The 24,733-nt window shown below is 41.8% G+C and overlaps 1 protein-coding gene across 2 annotated transcripts in view; it reads right to left on the bottom strand.

The window, feature by feature from the left end:
• The window catches only part of dennd1b (DENN/MADD domain containing 1B), a 105,822-nt gene that overhangs the window by 17,566 nt on the left and 63,523 nt on the right, over nt 1-24,733 (bottom strand). For both annotated transcript variants that reach the window (XM_071524055.1, XM_071524056.1), the window contains 6 exons: nt 24,351-24,396; nt 22,485-22,586; nt 12,798-12,923; nt 8,517-8,618; nt 2,070-2,160; nt 267-307 (listed from right to left, as the gene is read on the bottom strand). In XM_071524055.1, the coding sequence (XP_071380156.1) occupies nt 267-307; nt 2,070-2,160; nt 8,517-8,618; nt 12,798-12,923; nt 22,485-22,586; nt 24,351-24,396 (508 nt within the window). The remainder of the gene's footprint in view (nt 1-266; nt 308-2,069; nt 2,161-8,516; nt 8,619-12,797; nt 12,924-22,484; nt 22,587-24,350; nt 24,397-24,733) is intronic.

Here is a 24,733-nt window from a genome sequence, read left to right as displayed (position 1 = left end):
AATCACTTCTGTCTCCCTCCCCGTCTGTCTCCACTGTCCTGCTGCACGCGCCGCTTCACACACCAAACTGCGCTCAGGCTGGATCTGTACATACATTCAGCCCCTTCATTCCAAAGGCAACACCAAGACTTCAAACGCTGAGCCGTGTCAATCACGCTTTCAATTAAATAGAACTCAGGGAAAAAAAATGGGTGAAATGTAACAAAAAAAAAAAAAGCCTCAGATAAAAGCATTTAGGTACAGTATGCGGGACTTTCTCTGAATACCTTCACAGTGTGCATCCATTGTTGATAAGACCTTGAATTACCTGGAGGGATGTATAAAACACAGGAAATATGAATTAATCATTTTGCACTCAATAGTATTTACGCTGCAAAGCAAAGGTAGCTATGCATATTACAGCGTGTATCACTGTGCAATACAGTCTGATAGCCGGACACACATTCACACATTATAAATCATAGACACAGCCATTCCCATATTGGACGGGACAACTAGAATGACACTAAATGAGTCATACATGCAAATACAGAGCACTGTCAAGTATTGTGGTCAATACCAGACATGTAAAATAAAAATAAAATTCAAGTTCTATCATGCATGTCTTTGGTACTATTTTCTTGGTAATCTCTTCTTCAGAAAAAACTTGACAAACTCTTAACAAAAGATGTTTTCTTCCTTAGCCCCTTCATTAGTGGCTTTGGTGGTTTAAAAGAATATAAAGCATGCTGTATGACAGTCTGACTTGCCTAAGTGACAAATTAGAAATATAAGAATATCAGAATTATTAGAATGGAAATAGAATGACTCAAATGGTCGTAAATGCCAGTGTAGAAGAATACTCTACAGGATGCCAATATAAAGCAGGACTGCTAACATTTAATGAGCAACACACTTCCGCTCTTGCTCATAGTTCTGCTACTTCTTCTTCCATCCAAACTTTGTCATCTAACTAATAACAACATATACCATCAATTGATGAATGTAAAATTAGCATTCCAACTGTGATTTAGAGAGAGGTGATTTAGACTACATGATTGGGAGTCTGCTCTTAAAAGTTAGAGAACAGAATTAGAAGGAAATGAATGGGAAGACAGAGTTGACATTCCCAATAATCTGCTGGCCATTTGGCTGGTACATATGGATGGCAGTCACAGAATACTGTTTTTTTTTTTATGGAAATGAGACTCAAATGTGAAGTGTCATCATGCCAATGACATAATTTGGCTGAACATTCCAGTGGAATTTGTTTCACATCCCAACTTCTGATGTCTCGTGCACATGAAATAATACTAATTTCCATAACAAAATAATATTTTTGTCACTCATCTTTTGTGTTATTGAACAAGATTTACAAGTGTCCTTCCTATCAATTCTAATAGAACATTTATGTGATCCAAACGGCATTCCAGATGCATGTCAAATAAAGCAAAATTATGCAATAAACCATGAGGGGCCGTGCTTTACGGAGATTTCAGAAGAGCTAAGAGCAGCTGTTAGGCATGATGTAAAGCATAATCTTTTATTTGTAATCAATAATAATTAAATAATAATAATTAAATGTTACTCTTCCGAAAACAATATAGTTCCTGAATGGTAGCTAAACAATTGTTGCTAAGCGACACTTAAGCACAGTATGACTGGTGATTTTCAATTAGTGCATTCATATTTAATTAACATTTAATTCCAACATGACTCAGCCAGTCAGTAACTGGGGACCAGAACTATCCATTTTATAATAAGTATATTATAAATATATACTTATACAAATATATAATTTAATATCTTTGTAATTTAGTGTTTTAAAGCAGAGTCTGTGGACATTTAACCTTTGTAGCATTGTTTTCACTCAGACATACTTATTCTATTAAGCTATGTTTTATTCAGTGCTGTTTTATGCCTTCTCTTTGCTGCTATATTACCCTTCATTTCTGCAACTTGAACTGTTTCTCCTTGTTTTATTCACTGCTTTTATTCATTACAAAAGCACCGTAGCTTGTATCCACTGCATGAAATATGCCAAATAAATATCAGCTGACTAATTGATAGACAGGCCGTGCACTACTCACTTCCACAGAAGCCCCCCTCCGTGATCTCTTCCTCAAACACGTCGGTGAAGCCCCGGCCTGCGTTCAATTTGGCCAGCCGTCCGTCGATGAACTGCAACCATAAATTACAACACGCTTATTAAAGAAGGGGTGGGGAGGGGGGTGGGGTACACATACACACACACACACACACACAGACGCAAACACTCAGGCCACAGACACACACACACAGACTCAAACACTCAGGCCACAGTAGAGTGGTATTAATCCTACCTGGCAGGGACTAGACCCCTAGATTAGGTGGGTTGCAGGTAATAGGGATTTGGTAATGTAGAGCAGGTGAGGGATTAGGGCAGCAGACTACATGCTGCATGCTGTCTGAGACACGGGGAAGTTTCATTTCCTCCCTTTGTCACATGGAGCGCATAAAACACCATCTCATAAATATGGACCTAATAACCAAGACAGCTACACATTTCACGAGTGCGCGCACACACAAATGCACACAAACATGTCCGCACGCACAAGCCAAACGCACACACCCACATACTTATGCACTGGCACAAGGACACAGACGCACGCGCACACGCGCACACACACACACACACACACACCTCAGCTTCTGTGATTAACACAGCAAAAATAACAGCATTCCTTAGACATTAAAGCATGAAAAACATCTAGTGAGATTTTTACAATCCATGACCAAATAAAAGGAAGGACGGGAAGGGAAGGAGAGAAGAAAAACAAAATAATCTCAATAAAAGTCATAAACACATCAAAGGGTTCCTTCTTATCATCTCAGCCCATGATAACAGCTCTGGTGCTGCTTCCCGGGCAGCTTGGCACCGGCTCAGTGATCTGACTGGTATGTCAAGGTGGACTTTCCTGTATTGTTTTGTACTGTTTTGAACCTTTTGAATAAGATTACATTTTAAAAACTTTCAAATCTTTTCAAAGTTCACCAAAACAACTATATATGAATGTATTAATGACTTTATACGTATGTATGAATGTATGAATGTAGATCACTGAGTCAGCATGTTTCACCTCGGGTGCACCGTTTATAATCAACTAATTCCTACCACATTGGCCCCAAATCTTTTGCTGTTTCCTGTCCCACTGCTTACAATAATAGCAAATCTTGGCATAGAGTTCCATGTTGAAAACAAATTGAGATAATGCTTTCAAGTGATATCCTCAAGCTAATGTTGGAAAGTTATTGTTGCTGGTGTGAAAAAAATATGTACCTGCAATTTTGGTGTTATTCATATGTAAATTGATTACATGGTTTATTGACACATTGATTGAGTTTCATGACCCTTGGAGCACTAAAACCTGTTAAAATCCCAATGTATTAGTTAAATAAGAAAGTATTTTCTTTATCCCTGAAAAACCTACTTCTTACAGATGTGTTTTTTGTCTGACAATATCATTATGATATTTGAATGTTTTCAACCAAAATTAAAAATACACTAACCACAGAACCAGTGTTATTTGTGTAAGGAAATGACTAGGCAGCTAACAATGCAGTAATGCTGGTATTCTAAATGTTTAATGATATATAAAGCATTTCTATTTGATACTGCAATTTATTGTGATTAACAATTCCTTGAGTTAATTCAACACCTTTCAGCCTTTTAATTTTCAAGAACATAAGCTTATGGACCACCATGGTGGCCTATACTTTTGAAAACAAATATAGATACTTGACATTGGCGCACTGACATTTAATTTTTTTAACTGTAGCGATTATTTCCCCAAGCCCTGTAAGTGCGTCCCTATTGTATCTACACTATAGGCTGTTTTTGGGTGTGGGTCCCATGGGGGAGCCTGCTACCTAGCGACCAACACGACCACCCCCCACCCCCCCTCCTCCACCCCCCCTCTGCTCTGGTCAGAAAGGCTGGAAACTCCATCATTAGATCATTTTAATGAGAGGTGAGACTGCAGGTTCCAGCCACTGCTCTGCTGCTTAGCTGGCCCAATTAGTGCAGATAATCAACCCAAATCATCACCTAGCCAAAGCCGCCACTTATCCCCCCATCTCCCTCCCCGCTCCCCGGCCAGATTACCTGCCTCACTGTGGTCCCTTAATTAGACATTACTCAACAATGGCAGGCTATGTGATCAGCAGACACACGCACATACAAACCAGCACATGCAAAACACTCACTCACACACTCATGCACTCACTCACAAAGCAGGATTCTCAGCCATTTTCTTTGTTTTGAGGGTGAGTATTTCAAAAGAAACAGGTATAGAAAATAAATTCAGACTGTATAGGATCAGTTCCATTTGGACAAAAAGCAGGAGAATGATTAAATTATTCTGTTTACATTGTTTTTGACTTTTCAAAAGAAACTCCAAGCCAAACTACATGTGTACATAAGCTCAAGACAAACCACGCAGAATAACAGATTAACGCACATTGAGTGCTGCAGACTTGGAGGTAAATCCTGCTCCATACACATCGCATCGTGTTTCCTCTTGCTGTTCAGGCTGCAGACAGTAGAGAGGCCCGAGTTATGCCATCTGGCTGCCAGTGCTGGTACACTGACCGACTCACGTGGAGAATGGTCTAGATTTATTTCAACTCTGGAGGGAGTTATGGAACCAGAAGCTGGGATTAGATTTGAACTCTATAGGGGCTGATTTGCCGACATACACAAGTGTCAAAAACAAACCAAGGCTACACGCTTGTCTTGTCTGTTTGTAAATTTCCACCCAAACCATGAATTGACAGTTAACTAAATCAAATCTAAACATCTGTTTTACATTGTCATTGGCTTGTCACGATGAAGACATTGTATTTTTAATCTTCAATATGTTTTGTTCATTGTATTTTTATCTGTATCCTAGCCTTGTTGCTACAGTGCAATTTCCCCTCTGGGATTGATAAAGTTTGTCTTATCTTGACTGACATACCTGGCTGCCTCTACTGTCAACAGACTGTAAAATGATGGGAATTTGGTAATGTGTCATGTCATGCTAACAGGGAGAGACTGGTAGCAATGCTAACCAGTTAGCTGTAACCCACAAGTACCCAGATGGGCCATGTACATCTGAACTGGTATACAGTGACTGATGGACTAAAGTGATTAATCAACATGCACATATCATGTGTATTCTGTTTGCGCACACATTATAATGTACTGATGTATGGGATTTGTATGCTGGCTCTACAATAACAATTGCCCTAAATATGGATTATAAAGTCATTGCATCCTACTGTGTGGTCAACACCGGAACCTAAACATTTGGCCAGATCATCTCTCCAAAATGAGATCCAGAGGGTTACGCTCTTTGCCTCCTCAATCTACCTTCTTGCCTAACAGTCAAACCTGGCTGACATACACCAGGCAGGTTGAATTATCTTAACAGTTTCTAGGGAAATGCAGCTGTCATTTGGTTTTGCAGGAATACACCTTTCCCCCTTTCGATTCAAGGCTTGGGAAACATACTCATACATGGAGGATGAGGGATGATTATTGATTGATGGGAGGTATTATGTGAACAAAGGTTCCCGGCAGTAAATTGGCAGAGTGAGAGTCCCCCTGCAGACCTAATGAAGACTGTGTATGGCTTGGTTTTGTCAATAAGAGGAAGAGGGTTCACTGTATCAGTCTCTACTAGCACAATACACACACGTGGCAGTGTGTGTGTGTGTGTGTGTGTGTGTGTGCAAGTGCGTAGGAGCTGAGGATGGTTGATAGGAAGCAGGTTAATGTTGACAGGCTTTCCCCCGCATTCTTTTGGCAGTCTTCTCCCACTTCTGTTCTGAACAGAGATGGGCTGGTGGACTGAACAGAGAGCAAAGACTGGCTCTGGGAACGGAAGTGTGTTAGAAGGTGAGAGAGAGAAACAGAGATATTAAGAGGTGTGTGTGTGTGTGTGCGTGTGTGTGTGTGTGTGTGTGTGTGTGTGTGTGTGTTAGGGTTGGTTCGGTGTCCAAATGTCATAGAAGCGTGGGATAAAATGACTTTTGTTTCTGCTTATTGCTACCTAAGAGCATAATTCAAATGCGCTCATCTGGTAAAATGTAGATCTCTAGCCTAGGATTGTTTTGACGTATATCACGGCTCATTTACATTTTAGGAATTTGAGTGAGCAGATAGGGCTTCAGTGTCTTGTGGCAGGACACAGGTCTCTCTGACCACTGGACCACCTTGCCCCCACAGTATTTGTATTGTTTTGCTGAACTTGAGTTGCATCAACAGCTCCATGCTGCCGTTTACAAAACAAGATGGAACGACAGCTCATTGCAGAGCAAACACTGCTAAGCAGAATGTGGCTTAGCTTAATAAGGGTGGAAAACAAAATTGCTAAATGTAATACCTGTAGAAAAAAAGCAATTCCCTGCTGGGGAGGTAACACCTCAAACACAGGTAACACCTCAACATTATACATTTGCTTTAGCACGGTGTAACGTGAGAGAACATTGTGTTTGTTGACGTGTTGTGGTCTCCCGGTCCCAATAACACACTCTGAATTTGGCTCATCCAGAGTTAGACCTAACAGTGTTGACATTTAGCTGACAGTGAAAAATCCCACACATTGTTTGTCAGTAAATAAATGATACGTATTATTGAATATATTCTGTTTGATTTGTTATTTCAGACCGCCAAGCAGCTATGACGTCCCAGGGTCCCCCTGCATCAACAACACCTTACAGTAGAGTGCAAACTCTGTTTACTTTAGCTAGAAAATGAAAAATGAGAGTTGAGGTGGTCTCTATTACTATCTCTATTACTGTAATGTAATCAGTGCAACATTTATGGACTTTAACCAAGCTTAATAACTCTTATCTGAATAAAAAACATCAAAAATAGCAGGCAGCATTTATTATTCACTGTATTTGGAACAACTGTCGATTAGCAGGATTACTGAGAAGAAAGCAGTCCTAGTTACAGGCCTAAATATAATGCATAATATACTGTTTATAGGGAAAATAAATTGGATAATAAATACATAACAAGATAATTAATGAATGCATGTGTGTGTCCGCAGAAGTGAGTGTTCTGGCACCCCCACCCACCCCCCTCACTTGTATTTCTATGTTTATGAGTGGATATGGGTCATGGCCGGAGCCGAGCTCGGGCGGACCGCTGGCCTCTCTCACTTCAGCAGGGAGAGGAGTGGAGGAGATAACCTCACCCCATCCCCTGTACTGGAGAGGAGGGGAGGAGAGATAAGGGCCTGTTTCCCAATGCTACCGCTCAGGCAGGAGCCAGCCGGGAGGATGCTTTGAACTGCTGCTTGCTATCTGCTCTGCCTGGGAAAATTATAGACGGGACAGAGTGTCCAGAGAAACAAAAGGCTGATTGAGGGTGCGCTGTGCCGCACTCGCAGGGGTAAATCACACTGCTATCACGGGTCAGAGAGCACTTAGAAAAATTCAAGGGGTGAGAGGAATTTTTTTTTTTACAGCCAGAGATATCTTTGATGTGTGCTCTTGCTGTGATAAGTTCAGTATTGCTGAGGGAGTTGATTTTGGGAAGAAAATATGTATACTGTATATCAAGTGATTTTAAGGGAAACTCATGTAACCACAAGCAAATGAAGGCACACCTGTTCAGACACTCACATATACACATGCACACACATATGCATGCATGTAAATACACATGCTTGCAAACACACACACCAGAGTTAACACTAGGATTTCTATCCACTGTCCAGTGGACGCTCAATTTGCAAAACAAGAAATAATTGTGGCCACATCTATTACCAATACATGCATGCATGTGTTAAAGACACATATTTAAAATGAGTTACTTAAAATGCAATCCTGATATGGTTTTGCATTCTAAAAAAGATCTTTTAGCAGTCCTAAATGGTCATGCCTTGGCTTGCACACCAGCCCAGATTGAGCAAACAGAATGACATAAAGATGTGTGAGCATAATAAATATACCGCAGCAAACAGCTTCTGGGGGTCAATAAAAAAAGCTCTTAGCCCCGGCCTTTCCTCTCTCTTCTCCATTTCTCCCGACTCTGAACTGTCAAGTCAGTAAATACTAGCTGTAACCAGTCGATAGTTTGTTGCGCACACACACTTTCATCTGTGAAAATGAAGTTTTTTCCCCTGTAAATACAAACCAGCTGAACACTAAAAATACGCTGACATTGATTGGAGAGGACAGAGTAACCTACCAGGTAAGCACTCAGTCATCCTTTCCTATTTATTTGTGCTTGCCTATTGCTTACAGGATGAAGTTGTGCATCTGTCCATGTGTCCATGTAAATGACAGCGGGTGTTTAGTTTATTCCAACCTTAATTATTATTCAAGGATTTCAGGCACTTTTTATAGACATGAGGTCAAATATATTGTCCATATTTTCCAGATTTTCAAATAAATTTTACTGGTTAAAACCTGACAATTACTGGCTAATGCAAACTCTGACACACACACACACACACACACAGACACACACACACACACACACACAGCTGCATGTACTGTACCTGTTTGAAGAGCTGCAGGTTAACAGCCATGGACAGGAAGTTCCTCATGGTGCTCGAGCGATGGTTCACAAAACTCTCCTCGCAGAACGTGATTGGCTCCCCCTGACCAATCGGAAGAGCCCAGGGAGACATTATTGGCAAAATTAAATGACACAATTAAAATTAATTCATGTAAGCTCAATATTGTTTGCACCAATCTGTTTTTCACCATGTTCATTTAGTTCAGAAATGAGCCACAGAAAAGAAGACAGATGCGTCTAATGTGTCCAGAGGCAGGGGGTCCGAGCCACCATCGTTGTTTATAATGTGATTCATAGCAGTAACACATACACATCACATCTATTGCCTTTATGCACTGTACAAAATCCCTTGTAAAAAGGCACTATTTGGACCAATTTCTTCATTAATGAGCTGAGCGGGCCTACAAACAGAAAATGAGTTTAAAAAAAAAAGACAGACAGGAAGGAAAGGGGGGAGGGAGAAGAAGAAAGAGGAAGAGAGTATGTTTCAAATAAAGCAGGTCCCTTTAAAACAGCTCCCTTGGCAGAGAACACCCCGGCTCCCCCGGACCAGAAGACAGTGTCCCAGTAAACTCCACAGTACTCCGCATGAACACATTATCACATTATTACTATTTCTTACATCATGTCTGTTGGCCTGTGAGCTATAGACACGGAGGATGACAACAGAACCACTGCAGGCCAATCACACGCAGCCCCGCGGTCATTACCGATGCATGTTTTCTCATAATTAGCATAATTCTCACACATTTCAGTGATGTTCCAGATTCTTCTGGTGTGAAACAATGCGCTTTGTCTGTTCCAGGCTACGGGCACAGTGTGACACATAAAAACAACTTTACAACACTAGAGACCTGTTTTCAGGGTTGGGCGGATAATACCACTGGCCCAAATTACATCACAGGAATACTGCTCCACTTACATCACTAGAAGTTTTAAAGGAGTATTTCTCTCTTAAAAGCCTAGTTGAAAGTAGCTTCAGTTGTAGTTTTATCGTCTTTGCAGTCTCCATCTAGCTGCTGTAGCCTCAGACCACGCTGTAGCTAACAAAACTGAATGGCATGCTGAGACTAACAACTAACTGCTACAAAAAAAGTCTACTTTCCCAGTCAACTTTAAGACTGGCTCTGTGTACACATCAGTATCAAACAGAATCCTTTGGTTTGCACAGAACGCCAACTGCCGCTGTCGGATACAATCTCGCAACTGGACAAAGTCAACTTTTCAAGATTGGAAGAAAAACAGCCTCATTTTCAGATTGATCAACATGCATTTTGAACAGTTATCAGAACTTTTGAATATGGTTCATGTGCCCTAAGGTCACCACGCTCACCCAGCACACCAAGGACTATGAAAACTTCCAATTCAAGAAGAAGAAAAAAACGAATCAATGTGTTTTTTAGGGGCCGGGCAGTCTTGCCGGTCTCTCTTGTATTTGCCAATGTTATCATTATTATTATTATTATTATTCCTCCAAGGAAATCTGCCTTCCCGTGCATGAAAATAAACAAAACTTTGCACATGGGTCCAGTCCCATGCCAAACTTCCTCAACTGGCATTGTGGGCTAATAGTCCTGATGGTGGCACTACAGCAACCGTCTAAAGTTCTAAACTGTGAAAATTCATAACAAATCAGTCGTACGTGCTACAGCTTTGCAACTTTCACCAAAATGTAGGCCCAAGTGAGCAGAAATGTTCAGATGCTTCGAGCTGGTAGCAATTATGAAGTCCATCACTCTGTTTTTCTCAAAAACTGTAAAACTAATTAAACTCATCTCCCACATTTTTTGCTCAATTGACACCAAACTTGCGACACTGCATCTTCAGACTGTCCTTCACAAACGATCTAGCCAGATTTTTGAATTATCAAAAATTGAGCCCACAGTGCATCAAAGTGTTTTACTGTAAACAGCTACTGCAAATTCTTGCTAAATAAATCTCCAATGTTCATGAAAATAAATGACAACATTTTGATGTCATGGTAGATGTAGTGTGTAAAATTTCATAATTGTATCTCAAAAACAGAATTTTTGACAGCATTTTGAATTCTGCCCTCATGTAAACTATTGCAGTCAATGGAAATAGAGCATCTTTAAACATCAGTTTTTCACTTATGGAGCAATCAATCTTTGTAAAAACAAATTACAGACATCTCTATGTTGTCTAGAGGAAGTACACAAATTCTCTGAATTTTGTCTTGATAACTGAATATTTGACACTAGTTTGAAATCTGCCTTTACATGAATGGACAGCTGTTATCCTGCACCCTGGTGGTTGGTGGTTGGCACCTCCATTTTTCCCACTTCTCAGGTAGCTCAACTCGATCACAACTTGTCATTGGTGGCAAAGGTTGTGAGTTCGAGCCCTGGGTGATGCAGAATAAACATGCTTATGCCTAGTCAGGCATTGTGCTGTGTGGATTAGAGACACATTCAAAGATGTTTTAATGATAATTATGGTCCAGGCAGTTCTGCTGATGGACCCTCATGTATTTCTCATTTGTCCTCCTCTTCTTCTTCCTTCTCCTCCTCTTCTTCTTCTTCTTCATCTTCCTCCTCAAAATGCCCGGCCCTGACACTGCTGCGCAGCAGCTATAATTTTTTCTTCTTAGCCTTATTTAACCAGCAAAGTTGACTAAAAACACATTCTTTTTTACAGAAACAGCCTGGGGCCGGTGCTGTAGCTGCAGGGACAGGGAGGGCTACACATATTCCCACACTCCCACCTGGGACCTACTTAATATAAACAGTGTCTTATGCTTTTGGCCACTGAGAAGCTCCATGGGAACAGGTAGGGGTTCAGCGCCTTGCTCAAGTGCCCTTGAGCAAGGCGCAGTAGATGTTGAGGGATGGGGGAGCGTTACTTATTATCTTCCCCCACCCAGATTTAGCGAATCTGGTCCAGGGATTTCAACTGGTTACAAGCCTGCTTCTCATTCAAGCTACTCAATAGTATAGTGCATATAGCCTGGGAATATGCACACCCACCTACCCACCTAGGCTACATGAATGGCTGTGAAATCTAACATTACTAATCTTGGCTCACCAATAGCTATTTCAGGTTCTTTCGCCAGACACGTGCGCGCTGCTCTGAGCTGGTGAGAAGCAGCCGGGGGAAGATCGACGCGAGCTGAAATTGATGACCTATATAATGCCGTTCTAATCAGCTGTTTGCTTTTCAGCTCATTATCATTTCCCTCGTATTGTTTCATTTACAACTCAGCAAGGCTCCTACCAAGCATCCACACCCCCCCTTCTGTCGAGGCATATGGGCCTGTGAAACACAGCACAGCTCAGCTCAGCCTGGGAGGGATCTGTTCCTCAGCTCAGAACAATGTGATATTCCACAAATATCAGAACGCAGGCGAGATCATCAGTATTTTCATCAAGGCAGATGTGCAGTTTATGTGTGTCTATATGTATGCTATGTTAACTCTTTTATACATATCCTATGGAAAAGGTAACAATGTGGGAGTGAGTGTAAACTGACGAGTCACTGCATGTTGTGCGCATGTACACACACACACACACACACACACACAATGCACGCGCACACAATGAGTTTCAGTGCCTGTGTCTGAGGGGAGGCAGTTTGTTCACATATACTGTCTGTATACAGAGAAGAGAGAGACAGCATCAATAATGTAGCATCTTCACTCCAGGAGTCCACACAGTCCAATTAATCTCAAAGCCAAAGGAACAAAGGCTTCGCTATTTGACAAACAGGACATGCTGTAGTTTGCTCTGACTTAGACTTGATAAGCAGAAAGAGCCAGAACAGAAATGTTAGGGGGCTTAGAAAAGGAGAGTAAAACACCAAAGGTGGCTAAAAGGGATCTTCAAAGGGAACGTCCCGACTCTTTTCAGCTCCTCTGACATTTCACTGCCTCAGACAGGCCCACCTCAACTCTGTGCTCTGGCTGAAAACACACCTTTTACTTTCAGTCAAAACTGCCCCTATCTAACTGTGCTCCGCTGAAATTTGACTCGCTTCGCCCAAACTGAGACAGATACTGAGAGCCTACATATTTTGAAGAGCAAATATATTGCGTTTATCTTCCTGAGTCAAATAAATAAGTGGCTATGGATCAAAATACCATCCCTGGCCTTTATATTCAATACTTTAGCTATTTAAATGCAAACCTATAGCCATTGTTGAAATATGGTAGTTATAAGTCAGTGTTAAGTAAATGAGGGCTATAATGTGACATACTACTATCCCACAAGGTGACTGGTAACATTTGATGGATGCCACTCCTTACAGGTTTGTATCTGAGGGCGTCGCGGTAGGATCCAAACAGAGCGGCCTGTGTTCTCAGGAAGGCCCGGGCCACACCGCTCCCTGTTGCTGTTGACTGCTTCTTCAGCTTACTCTTCATAGAGGACACCTGGTGAGAGACAGAAAGAGAAAGGGAGGGTGCGAGAGAGAGAGAGAGAGAGACAGAGGGAGAGAGATGGGAGGGGGAAAGAGAGAGGTGGGAGGGGTAAAAGTTAAATTATCACCTCTGAAATTGGCGGAGGAAACTGCAAGCCCATTCTGGGTGTGAAGTATCGCATTTGCAGGTCATCTCAAAAAAAAGAAAGAAAAAGAAAGGCAGAGCTTCAGCCTTTCCTCCAAGCTTATCTGTTGTGCTGCTGAGAGCACCTGCTGCTTTGCTAATTGAGGAGAGGATGGGAAGGGAGGGGGAGGAGAGGAATGGTGTGAGAGGGAGGGGACAGGAGAGAGGAAATAGAAACTCTCATCCTCGCTCTCCTTCTCTCACCCTCTCTCCACACCGCTACCCCCGCTCTCCTCTCCATCACCTCCTTGCTTTTCACTTCTTCTCCCTCCATTTCTTACTCTCTACCTCCCTTCTTTCCCATCCTCCTTTTTCCTCCCTCCCCTGTTGGCTCTCCTGGACTCCCTCTAGAAAGGGACTCTTGACATAAAATGTCTTTAATTATTTTCCCCTCTCCTGGCTCTCCCTCTAGGACTCCAGGCGAGAGCGGAGGAGCAGCAGGCCTCAGCTTGTTTTAGGATGACAAAAGATTCACCCCGGCCACCGGGCCCTGGGGAGTCTGGGAAGGAAGTTGTCAAGAGGCTCTCCTCACCTGCTCGCCAGCAGTCTGACTCTGCTGGGGGGAGAGAGAGAGAGAGAAAAAGAGGCAGAGAAAGAGAGGGCTGCTGCTGCTCTCTGTGTGGGCTGTGCTATCTGAGCACAAAAGCACAACATCTGATTGGTTTGGGTTGCACATTTTGTCTGGGTTACTGTAATGCTCCTTGGTGTCGGTCTGTTAACAGTTGTAAAGGCCTGTATCAGGTTAACACTGATACATCTTCAATCAGCAAAAAAACACTCATTCATTCTAGTTCCTCATTGTATACTCTGCAGCTATTTTATCTTAAAATTTATACAGGATGTCAAAATGGAAGAGGCTAAACAGGTGTTCAAATCGATGCTTAATCTATGTATCTACTATTTATTTATTTATTTATTTATTTATACTCTGTTGATCCCCGTAGGGATATTCCCTCTCCACTTGTCCCACAGATGCTTGCTGTCATGGCAGCTTAAACCAAGGCCTTCCAGTGAAGACCTTGGTTTACTCACTATGATTATGCCACTCTGCTACCTGAATATGGGCTGAGAAAACAGGGTGCATTTGCAGAACTGATAAAGGGTGCATGAAAGGAAACAAGTAAATCGTCATTTGTGGTGGGCAGTCAGCCGATTATATTTAATACAGCATTGGCTATGGCTGCGTATTTCAGGGTCATGTCAGTTGCCCTCCACCCACCCATCCATCCACCTCCTTACACTGCTACATTTTATTGTTAAGCACAGCCGGGTGTCTGTTATTGTGGTTGTGTGTTAGGTGTCTGCGTCAGCTATAGCCATCTTTGTAATTTTTGTCTGGCTATTCCCTTTGTGTAAAGCAACTTTACATTCTAGACAAATCCTATATATCAATATTATTAGTTTTAGCGCTACCCCTAGTAGGAGCAGTATTAGTAGGAAGAAGAAGAGAAGAAGTGGAAGAAAAGCTGAGCTTGTGTCTACCGCTGAATGACCCCAGTCCTTCCATAATCTTTAATTAATTTTTGATTAGGTCTATTTTGATCGGAAGGCCAAATATAGCGTGCTTCTGTGTAGCTGCAGCATTACAGGGAACATTGGTCTGGTGTCTGCTATTAGCCTAGCTGGAAAACTTCAGGGAGGAGAAGCAAAGTGTTAGCACAGCTCATTCAGAGGACAGGCAGAGAGAGCGAGAGACAGAGAGAGAAAGAAAGAAGGCGAGAGAGAGAAAGAGAGAGAGAGTGAGAGAGAATGGCACTCTTAAACTGGGACAGAGACAAAACGAACAGCGTCGATTCCTCTCCCCTGGGCTTTCTCACTCTCCACCGCGTCCCTGCGCTGCCATTGCAAATGCTCCCAGGCATCAAACAGAAAGTTTATCACGGTTAAATTAACAAGTGTCATCTCCATATTCACTCATTGTGCTAAATGCTTTTATGTTTATGTAAAGCCCTTTCTGAAATTAATATTTCATGTTTATGTGCGTTTTCACTGATTTTTTTCATCCTTGCAAATCATTAAACTGTCTTTTTTTCGAGGAGAATCAAAGCGAACACAATGTCAGTCTAAGTGGGGGAGGCATACCCCAAAGACTGTCAGAGGAGAGGGGATAGCGGAGTTTACTCTGCACACAGAGTTCTGTACAACAGCTTTGAAAGGGAGAGAGCGCTGCAGTGGCAAACACTTTTTAATGAGGCGGGGACACAATCGCTTGTGCTTTGTTTCTCAATGTTAGAGGAAAAAGCGACAAGTTCAAAGTTTCACGCTCATTCCCGAGTAAGATAGAGCATGATGAAAAAGATTCTTCTTTAGAGTCACATGTGGTAATTAATTATCTCATCATATAAATACCAAATATAGTAGCAGTGCATGACAAATAGCAGAATATCGTTTTTGCTAACAGTACAGTAAAGCACAGTCGAAAATGCGTTCCGTCACATATCAGACACGAGAATGAAAAATAAACGTGTGTTTAGTAATTGGATTTTGAATATGGCGCCTACGCCGCAGTCATCAGGTATGCCTCCACAGTAATGGCTCTGTCACACTAATTAACTATTACAGTTTGAGTGAAGCTAACGAGATGCGTACAGGCATCAGAGGAAGGCCAGGCTCTACAGGTGATAACCCTATTTGGCAGTGACATTTTTTAGTGTAAAGTCACAGTGGCGGTGATGAGATCAAAGGCAGAGACTCCCCCATTGGGTCCAATTAGAACTATAGCATTGTACAGGGGAGGAGGGGTGGCGCGAGGAGAGGGGGAGTGGGTGGTTGGAGGGGGGGGAGAAAAAAACTGTTGAGTTATGATATTCATAATCTATGCAGAGAGGCCTTTCCAGTACAGGTCTTTTCCCCATAGCTGTGATCTTTTCAATTTACATCAAGGGAGGATGGTCGGGGATGAAAGCGGGGCGTCCGAGGCGCACAGCCCACAGAGGGCAGACATGGGGCCTCATTAAGGCCCAGCCCAGCCAGCCCCAAACAGGGTTTGAAGTGCGTCACATAAAGAGCATGGGGTCAAAGGTCAGACATAGAACAGATCTCCATTTAACTCTCCAGCTGGAGATGGTAATTAGCAGGTGCAATGATGATCCCTGCCTGACTGTAAGGGATGATACCACTGTAGGTGACACCCGGCATCTGTGTGTGTGTGTCTGTGTGTGAGTGTGTGTGTGCTCGTTTGCGAATACGCCTGCGTGTCGACGCATGTACTGTACACGTACACAAAAACCCGCCGTGGATACTCACTCATACACACACACATGCACATAGAGCGCACACGCATACACAAGCTGCTGAAGCATCTCACAAATCAAAATATTTTATAATGGTGGGCTTGACAAAAATAAAAACGCCTATCTCCACCTCTCACTGTCTTTGTAAGAATGAGATGCAGCAGCCTAGTGACTGTCACTGCTCTACTCCAAAAGTTGCCCTGACAAAATAGGGGAAAAAGAAAAAAAGGCTATCATGGCTTCATCTCTGGAAAACACTAAATATCATGTTTGACAACAAGTAATATTTTTATATATAATGTTGACGCTCTCATCGTGACATATTCTATAATCAGACAGACTACAAAACATATCAAAAATGATTCACTGCTGTTAACGTCATAATTAACTACTCAACAAATCATTAGCTCACTGTCAGTTAACAAGAAAAAGAAAAAAAATGACAACAGGTAGGATTTTGATTGAGAATATTATATTTAGTATTTAATAAATGAAGAAAAATAAATGTAAATGAAAGAGAAAAAAAAATGTAATGCATCAAACTCTGAATATATATTTAGCATTCCCCACAAAATTAGCACTGGAGCATATAAAACTCCCAAATAACGACCCTGACACTTGTGTGTTGTTTAAAAAAAAAAAAAGAAAAGTTGGGTTTTCTACTCACAAAAAAGAATGTTTTGTTTAAGATTCTGTCCAGGGAAAGAAAGCCATGGGGACGCAATTAAAGAACTACAAAGAAAAAAAATAGTTATGAAAATCTCCCGCTTTCTTTTGATGTGCTGTAGTCTGAATTGTACACACACACACACACATACACACATTGATCTGAACAAAGACACATAGATAAGCGCCGTGTATTCACACATGCACACACACACACACACGCATGTACACGAGTGAGCACGCACTTCGGCATCCGTAAAACGCATTCACTCATTCAATTTGAAATAAATATGACTTGCTTTTGATACGTAAATGATAGCCCACATAAAAGCTGGCATGAAAAAACACCTATCCATTCAGCATCTTTTTATGTGTTTTTACATTAACCTCGTTTTCAGTCTTAACACTGCACAAGAATGGGGATATTACTTAAGTTGATAGGGAGGAGTCAAATAGGATCCCTTATATCTAACCCCATAACATCATAAACGATTAGTCTGTGGTAGGATAGCAATAATAACTTCAATGAATATATTAAATTAGCAATGTGATGCGATGAAAGAAATATGTATATATGGAGGAAGACTAGAATAGATCAACTACTAAGACATGAAATGAGTCATATAATACTTAATCATACGTAGATCCGTCTGCTGTTTAGTACAATACATTAGTCAGGCGAAATGAAAAGAGAATGAGAAAGCAAGAGAGAAAGAAACAGTGTGTGTGTGTGTATGTGTGGATGCATGTGTGTGTGTTTTAATAGGGCTATCTCATTGCCGTGAGATACTCCCCGGTGTGGGGTTACTTTGTCAAGCTGACCTCTTCTAGCAGCTGAGCGGCACAAGCACTGAGTTTTGCATACATAATTAACTACAGCTAAATGTCATCTCTCACTTCAATAACTAACACAGTGGGTGCTGCTGCTCTCCCTTTTTGACTTCTAATCCAGAGCGAACCCCTTGCAGAAAGACTATGTGAAAATGAACTGTAGCATTTAAACTCAACAGTAGTCGACGAAGGGCTGGTAACCGAGGAGAGAGTGTATGCACAGTTCAACGCCATTTAAAACAATAGTTCCCCCGCAAAACAATGCTTCAAATAAGCAGAGTTGCAGTCAGTAAAATACCAACTCCACAACAACAACAAACAAAATCACATACTTTGTTTTGAGCTGATTATGTTGTGGACACAGAGATTGTGTCTGGTGAGGTGCAGCATGTAGCCGAGGTGGAGCAACCCAGTATGGCACACCGCAGCCTCGGCACTGAGCTACCGTCTAGTTAGTGCAGCATGTGAGTGGCTTTACTGTAGGTGGCTCCACCATAGTGGGAAGACACAGGGGGCGAAATGAAACACACTTGGCTGTATCAGGACAGAACATGAGGGACAGCTGGTGGACAAAGCAAAAAAAGCTGTGAGTAACAGAAGTTTCCTCACAAACTAGATCTGAATGTCATCGACGAACATTCCTGGTCGACGGTGTGTAGGCGTCTCTGTGTGCCCGTGTGTGTGTGTGTGTGTGCATCTGTGTGTGTGTGTGTGTTTGCTTGCAGTAGGCTGTGCTCTGTAGTAGATGATGATGTAGATGTTGTTTTCTGGGAGCGTCGGAAGCTGAACACCAAATTAAAGCCGCGATGTTTGATTAAGTGTGCCAGGTGATCTCAGGAGAGGCGCGCAGACACAACCTCAACCCCCTCATTCATTTGTAAACTTCCAAATGCAGGCTTGAAATACAGGAAGTAGGAGTGTACTCTGTAAATTCCCCCCTTGATTGGGAATACAAATGATCAAATGTATGAAGGCTAGGAATGTATGGGTACACGGTGTCAGCAAAGTAGCGAGAGGCAGAGAGGAGGAGAATAGAAGGAATTAGGCTGTGATGTGAGAGAGTGCATCTGAAAATAAAGACGTAAGCTACATTGTAGTGCCTCACCTTGAATATGTGGCACAGACAGAATAATACATGAAAAAATTCCTCCGTCATTGGTTCGAGATCAATCGTCAGGATCAAATGAAAAAAATCTGATTCAGTCGCACAGTGTTTGTTTTCAGAATTAACAGACTCCTAATTTGCTATTCTTGGATACTTTTAATGACTAGCGCGGTAAACAGCTCCACCAACCAAAAGCCAATTATAACTTTATCAGCACAACCTCTATATGGGAGAGGAACTGTGGATCCTCAGAAAAAGAAATGAAAATACCTTGATCTTCCTGGGAAAAACTACTGTGTTTTTTATTGAATATTTCTCTTCAGTGTGCTTGTCAACACATTGATTTTAATGACACACGCAGCCCCTCTGAGATTAATATGGTTTGAAAATGTATAAAAACTATTGAAACTTTCGGTTTCACTTAAGTAATCTTAAAATATGCAAAGCAGTACTGAAAATATACCATGTCGAATCAACTAAAAAAAACAACTTTATAAATTCTGTAATGATTGCACAGTTATATTCTGAAATGACAGGTAACACAAAACAAAAGCAGAAACAAAAAAAGTGTTGTAGGTTCACTCATCTGCATTAATTTCAATACAGAGACAAAGAAAAAAAAATATATATATATATATATATATTGCTCAGAATAGGACATTTTTTTCATTGATGGCGCACTCTGAACTTTCAATAAGCACAAGAGCATGTTAGAAAACTGATAATGGAAAAAAATTAACAATCGAAAAAACAAACATAAAAAAAGATTGATATGAACAATTTATTACCCCAGTCAAAACATGCCCAGAACGTCAGGAGACAAATTTGGAACAAAAATACAATTAACACCGGACCTTCAACTTTGCTGCATCTGACGTTTCCAATAAAAACAAATGTCCAAAATAATTATCAAAAGATTGCTGCATCCTTTTTCGACTCTTTACCAATTACTCTCTTCATTTGTAGATTTTTCCTTTTTTGCCAAACGGAACCGCTACTGGCATGGTAGCATTTGTAATAGTCAATAAATCTAAAATATTATGTGTGAAATTGGGGGAAAAGGCCATTATGGGGCGGGCACTAGTGGAGCCAGTGTAGGGGTCCCGTCTGAAAGAGGGCGGCTAATTCAGGACAACTGTGAACTCTGAACCTGCTAAAAGCACGGCCACTGGTCAGCCCAGTGCTGTAATAGAGTCCACATGTATTCACAGCCTGCGCTGCCATAATTAGATGGATCTCTAAAGGTTTGCTTAAATCAATATGAGACTGCTTTGTTTTCCCTCTTAGTAAGACTTGAAACACGCACAAAAATTGCCTGCGGCCTTTACCTTTTATTACATTTCATGCTTTAAATTCATAAAAAGTGACACTGGGCATTTAGAGTGTGAAAACCACTACTTCATAGGTCTCAGTGCTTCAGTTTCACACTGAATAAAGCCTGAGTGTTAAGTAGCCGGTGTTACAGTGAGAATTAGGGAGAAATGAAAGAGGTTTTAATAGCTAGGAAACAATGCACGGCAGCCCAGCCCAGGCAGAGAATCGCTCAGCATTAATTAAGATTTCAGGCCTCTGTTTGACAAACTGAGCAATGCCTCAAACATCTCCTTGTGTGTAAACACAAACATCAAATGCCATGTGGCACGTCCTCATCACTAACAAGCAAACTAACAAGGGACCTGGAATTCCGCTCAATTAGTACCTGCTCTCTTCCTTATTAATCTACTAGCCCCGGTGAAAAGATAACAGGAGACGGAACAAAATATGAATAGGAATAAAAAAAACAACAACAACAATTTGTTACAATAAATATATTAATGCCAGTGAAGTTTCCATTTCAGGTGGTGTAATTTGACATGATATGCAGGGTATGTTCTGTCATTAGTCAGTGAAAAATGGTGAGCGGGGGGATCAAAGCAAAAAGGCTCTGAGCCTGCCACTTAATTTATCACACAGCAAAGACAAAGGCTTTTCTCTCTGCCTCTGTCGCTTTTCAAAAGCCCCGGCTCCTTTTTTATGACAAACTCAGTTTGCAATTTAATTTAGGACTTGAGTCCCTGGGTGCAGAAAAGCAAGCAGGCAGGAAGTGAGAAAGAGGAGAAGAAGGTAGCCAGGCAGGCACACAGGCAAGGAAGCATGAGAAGCAAACAGCCGGCGCGAGAGACGGCCAGGCTGGCAGTAAGTACTATGAGAACGAGACAAGAAGGCAGACAGGTGTCATGAAAATCGAGCAGGCAGGCACTAAGGCAGCCAATAAGGTAGGTAGTGCAGTAATGTAGGTGGCAGGCACACAGACAGACGGGCAAAAAAAGTAGGCAGGAAACGGTATAAAATGCAGGCAAGAAAGCACTAAGGCAGGTAGTAAGGAGGCAGTCATGCACACAGCGGCAGCCCATGGTAGGCTGAGCACTACTAAATTAGGGAAACCAGAGCAGTGTGAGAGTATAAGTAGTGTATAGAGTATAAATATGTACTGGTAGCAGGGCTTGAGTCCAGTATGCAGCTGAATCTGAGTATATAGTGGTAGTAGGGCTGGAGTCCAGTATGCAGCTGAATCTGAGTATATAGTGGTAGTAAGGCTGGAGTCCAGTATGCAGCTGAATCTGAGTATATAGTGGTAGTAGGGCTGGAGTCCAGTATGCAGCTGAATCTGAGTATATAGTGGTAGTAAGGCTGGTATAGTGAGTCGCAGCCCCAGCAGGGCCTCAGTGCCTCACAGAGGAGCTTTAATACACACCCCCTGGAGAACAGCTAAACAAACAGATTCCTGCTTCTACAAAGACAGGGATGACAAGCACACGTGTGTCGTTCTGTGTGTGTGTGTGTGTGTCTGTGGGTGTGTGTGTGTCTGTGTGACCCTGACACTGCGGCGACGCTTCCTGTTGCACTGACCGGCGTCAGTGCTCCATTAATTAAAGAGACGATGCGCTGGCAGGTGGCTTCGCTGCCCACACTGGTAATTGGCCCCCTTCTTCCCCCTCTCTCCCCCTAGAAACTCGCCCATCTCTGCCTTTTCTTTTCTTTTCTTTGCCTTGTTCCCTCCTCCTATCTCCCGCTCTCAGAAACGTGCCAGTGGGCAGGCAGAAATGCAAGACTTTGTGAAATAATGATTAGAATGGTTGGAGATGAAGGGGAAGGGAGTTGCACATTTTCCCACAAGCCTCTGATGGTCGGGGAATGCTGCTCGCCTTCAAGCGTCATACGGCGCGACGGGAGTTTACTTTAGACAGCCGCAATCTGAGGAGCCACTACTGCAGTCATTAATGATGTGGGGAGGGGACAAAGCTCCAGTTTGACAAGTTTCTGTGTGTGCACTGTTATTTGTGTGCATTTGTTTGTCTGTGTATATTTTTCTGTGTGTGTGTGTGTGTGTATGTGTGTGTATGAGCGTGAGTTTCTGAATAAGTGAGTGTGTGAGAGGGCAAGAGAATGTGTTTTTATGCAAGTGAGAGGTGTGAAAGAAGAAAAAATGAGCCATACGTGTGTCATGTGCAATGAAACATTAAAACACGAGAAGCTTTGTGCTAGTGTGTGTGTGTGTGTGTGTGTGTGTCTCACCACGTCACTGGGCAGGTTCTGCAGGTCATCACAGGGGCTTTCCAGGGTGTTGGTGTCCACGTTCAGAATGACCACATCCTCCAGCGACCGACTGCGCACTCTCTACAGGAGGAAATACACAGTATCAGCAACACTGCACGCACTGCCACAGCAATTAACGACACACAACATATTCTCACAATTATGAACAAACCTCTCACTGGAAATATTATTACAACATATCAAATCCTCCATGTACAAGCTCTTGTACTATTAATTATTTTAAATATAATATTTTCTGTGTTTCTACACAATGAATTTGAAGGTCTATTTTTAAAAAATGTAAGCCTTCACAATCTTTCACAGTGTGAATGTTTAGAACCATTTCTAAACAATACGAAAGCAAAATAGCAATTAATCTACTGCCTTTACTTCACTAACAGTAGCAAAGTCATATATGTTTCATGTATTTGGAGAATCAAGAGCCACAACATTTCATTTAGCTAATTATTTAAATTCCTGGGATATTAAATCAACCGAACTTTCGATAGTTCAAATATTTGAAATCACGTAATAAGTTTTGCCCAGGTGTGTTTCCCAGCAGGCAACCTCATGGCTGTCCTGAAGCCCCAGTCAGGAGAAAACACAGCGGTCACATTTAAAATCACACTAGTCATCACACACCTTTACGACTAACAATGAAAAATGGCGTGTAGGAAAAAAAGTATTAGAACATCTTTACTGTAACACACACACACAAAAATGAAGAATGGCGCACAGAGGAAACATTCAGAGTGCGCGAACATTTTCCACAGCACCGCAACCTCATGCATCAACAACAACACAGTGCTGCTGTGCTGTGCAGTGTGCATCCTGATGGCGACAAATTCAACAATTATTTCAGTGTGGTGCACGATGCAGGCAGGTGTAGGGGGGGAAACAGCAGAGTGTGTGAATTTCTAGTTTGTCACTTTTGTGACAGCCTGTGCTGTGGAGGCTCACATGCTGATCTGGACTAATTATGTAGTGGCGGAAAGGGGGACTGTCACCGATGCAGAGTGTGATAAATACTGCCACTGCCGCAACTGTCAGGCAAATATCACACACACACACACACACACACACACACACGCACACACACACACAACAAACACACACATGCGTAACAACATATGCATTTGCACAATTACGCACGCATACAGACAAACACTTACATACTAACACTTACACACAAGTGCAAATGTGCGCGTGCGTGTAACATGCATTCACACACAACAGCAGTGCTGGTGACGGCTTGCCCCCCAACCAACACACACGCTTTCAACAATGAAGTAGAAAAGCTCTTTGTTTGCAGATGCTTTTTCTGCCTTTCTCTCCCTGTCTTTTATACTTCTGGTTAAGAATGCACACAAGCAAGAGAGGGGGATAAAGAGGAAAAAACATTCTGTCAATATTTTTTTTGATTTGATTCAAAGTGTTGGAGGTGTCAAAGAAAATACTGCATTATTGAAATTTCAAATACTTTATACTGAATTTAAGAGCAGAATTCACTAAGTCAGTTGCAGCATTAGCTGACCACATATAGAGAGAGAAAAAATATTTGTTCACAGTATCCAATTGACAGAATCCTAACTCTAACCAATTTGGTTAATTTGTCTATGGAAATGTACTGAAAAGGATCCTGAAATTCTTGATGAAATCTGGTGTGATTTTAGTGACCATAAAAAATGTACTTTGATATACAGAGTGCGCACATAACCCCACCCCCTACACACACACACACACTTTCACATGAACTTGCACCCACACATAGAATCGTGCACATCTAATTATGCACAATTACACAGAGAGTTACGAACACACATACCCATAGATTAACTAACATACCTCAAGTAGACTAAGATGAACTCCTACCAAGTATGGCATGGGGGCACTGTGGAGGAAAAGAGGAAAGAAAAGACATTAGCAATGTTACTAATCAGGGCTAAATTCAATTAAATGCTACACTCAGTATCAAATCTTTTTGTGGGCTACACTAGCATGCCACATTTCAAAAGACAAAGAAAACAGAAAGAAGCCAAGTACATGTTGGAAGTAAATAATCTTTTATCAATTCATGGAAATTAAATAAAAATTATTGTAATGCAACAGGTGTGCAGTCCCCTCCCCCCCAGTTTGGACGTAGTGAAAATGATCAGAACAGGAGGCTCGCTGTAATTGAGCTGCGCACTGTATAACAAATATAGGCAGCAAAACAGATTATCACCCAT

The sequence above is a fragment of the Centroberyx affinis genome, unplaced genomic scaffold, assembly GCF_046629955.1.
Source record: "Centroberyx affinis isolate AG114_WGS23_722 - 3 ecotype Tasmania unplaced genomic scaffold, CSIRO-AGI_Caff_v1 ptg001140l_1, whole genome shotgun sequence".
Classification (NCBI taxonomy): Eukaryota; Metazoa; Chordata; class Actinopteri; order Beryciformes; family Berycidae; genus Centroberyx; species Centroberyx affinis.
The sequence above is the reverse complement of the archived record's forward strand: the minus strand, read 5'-3'. Positions and strand labels throughout refer to the sequence as shown.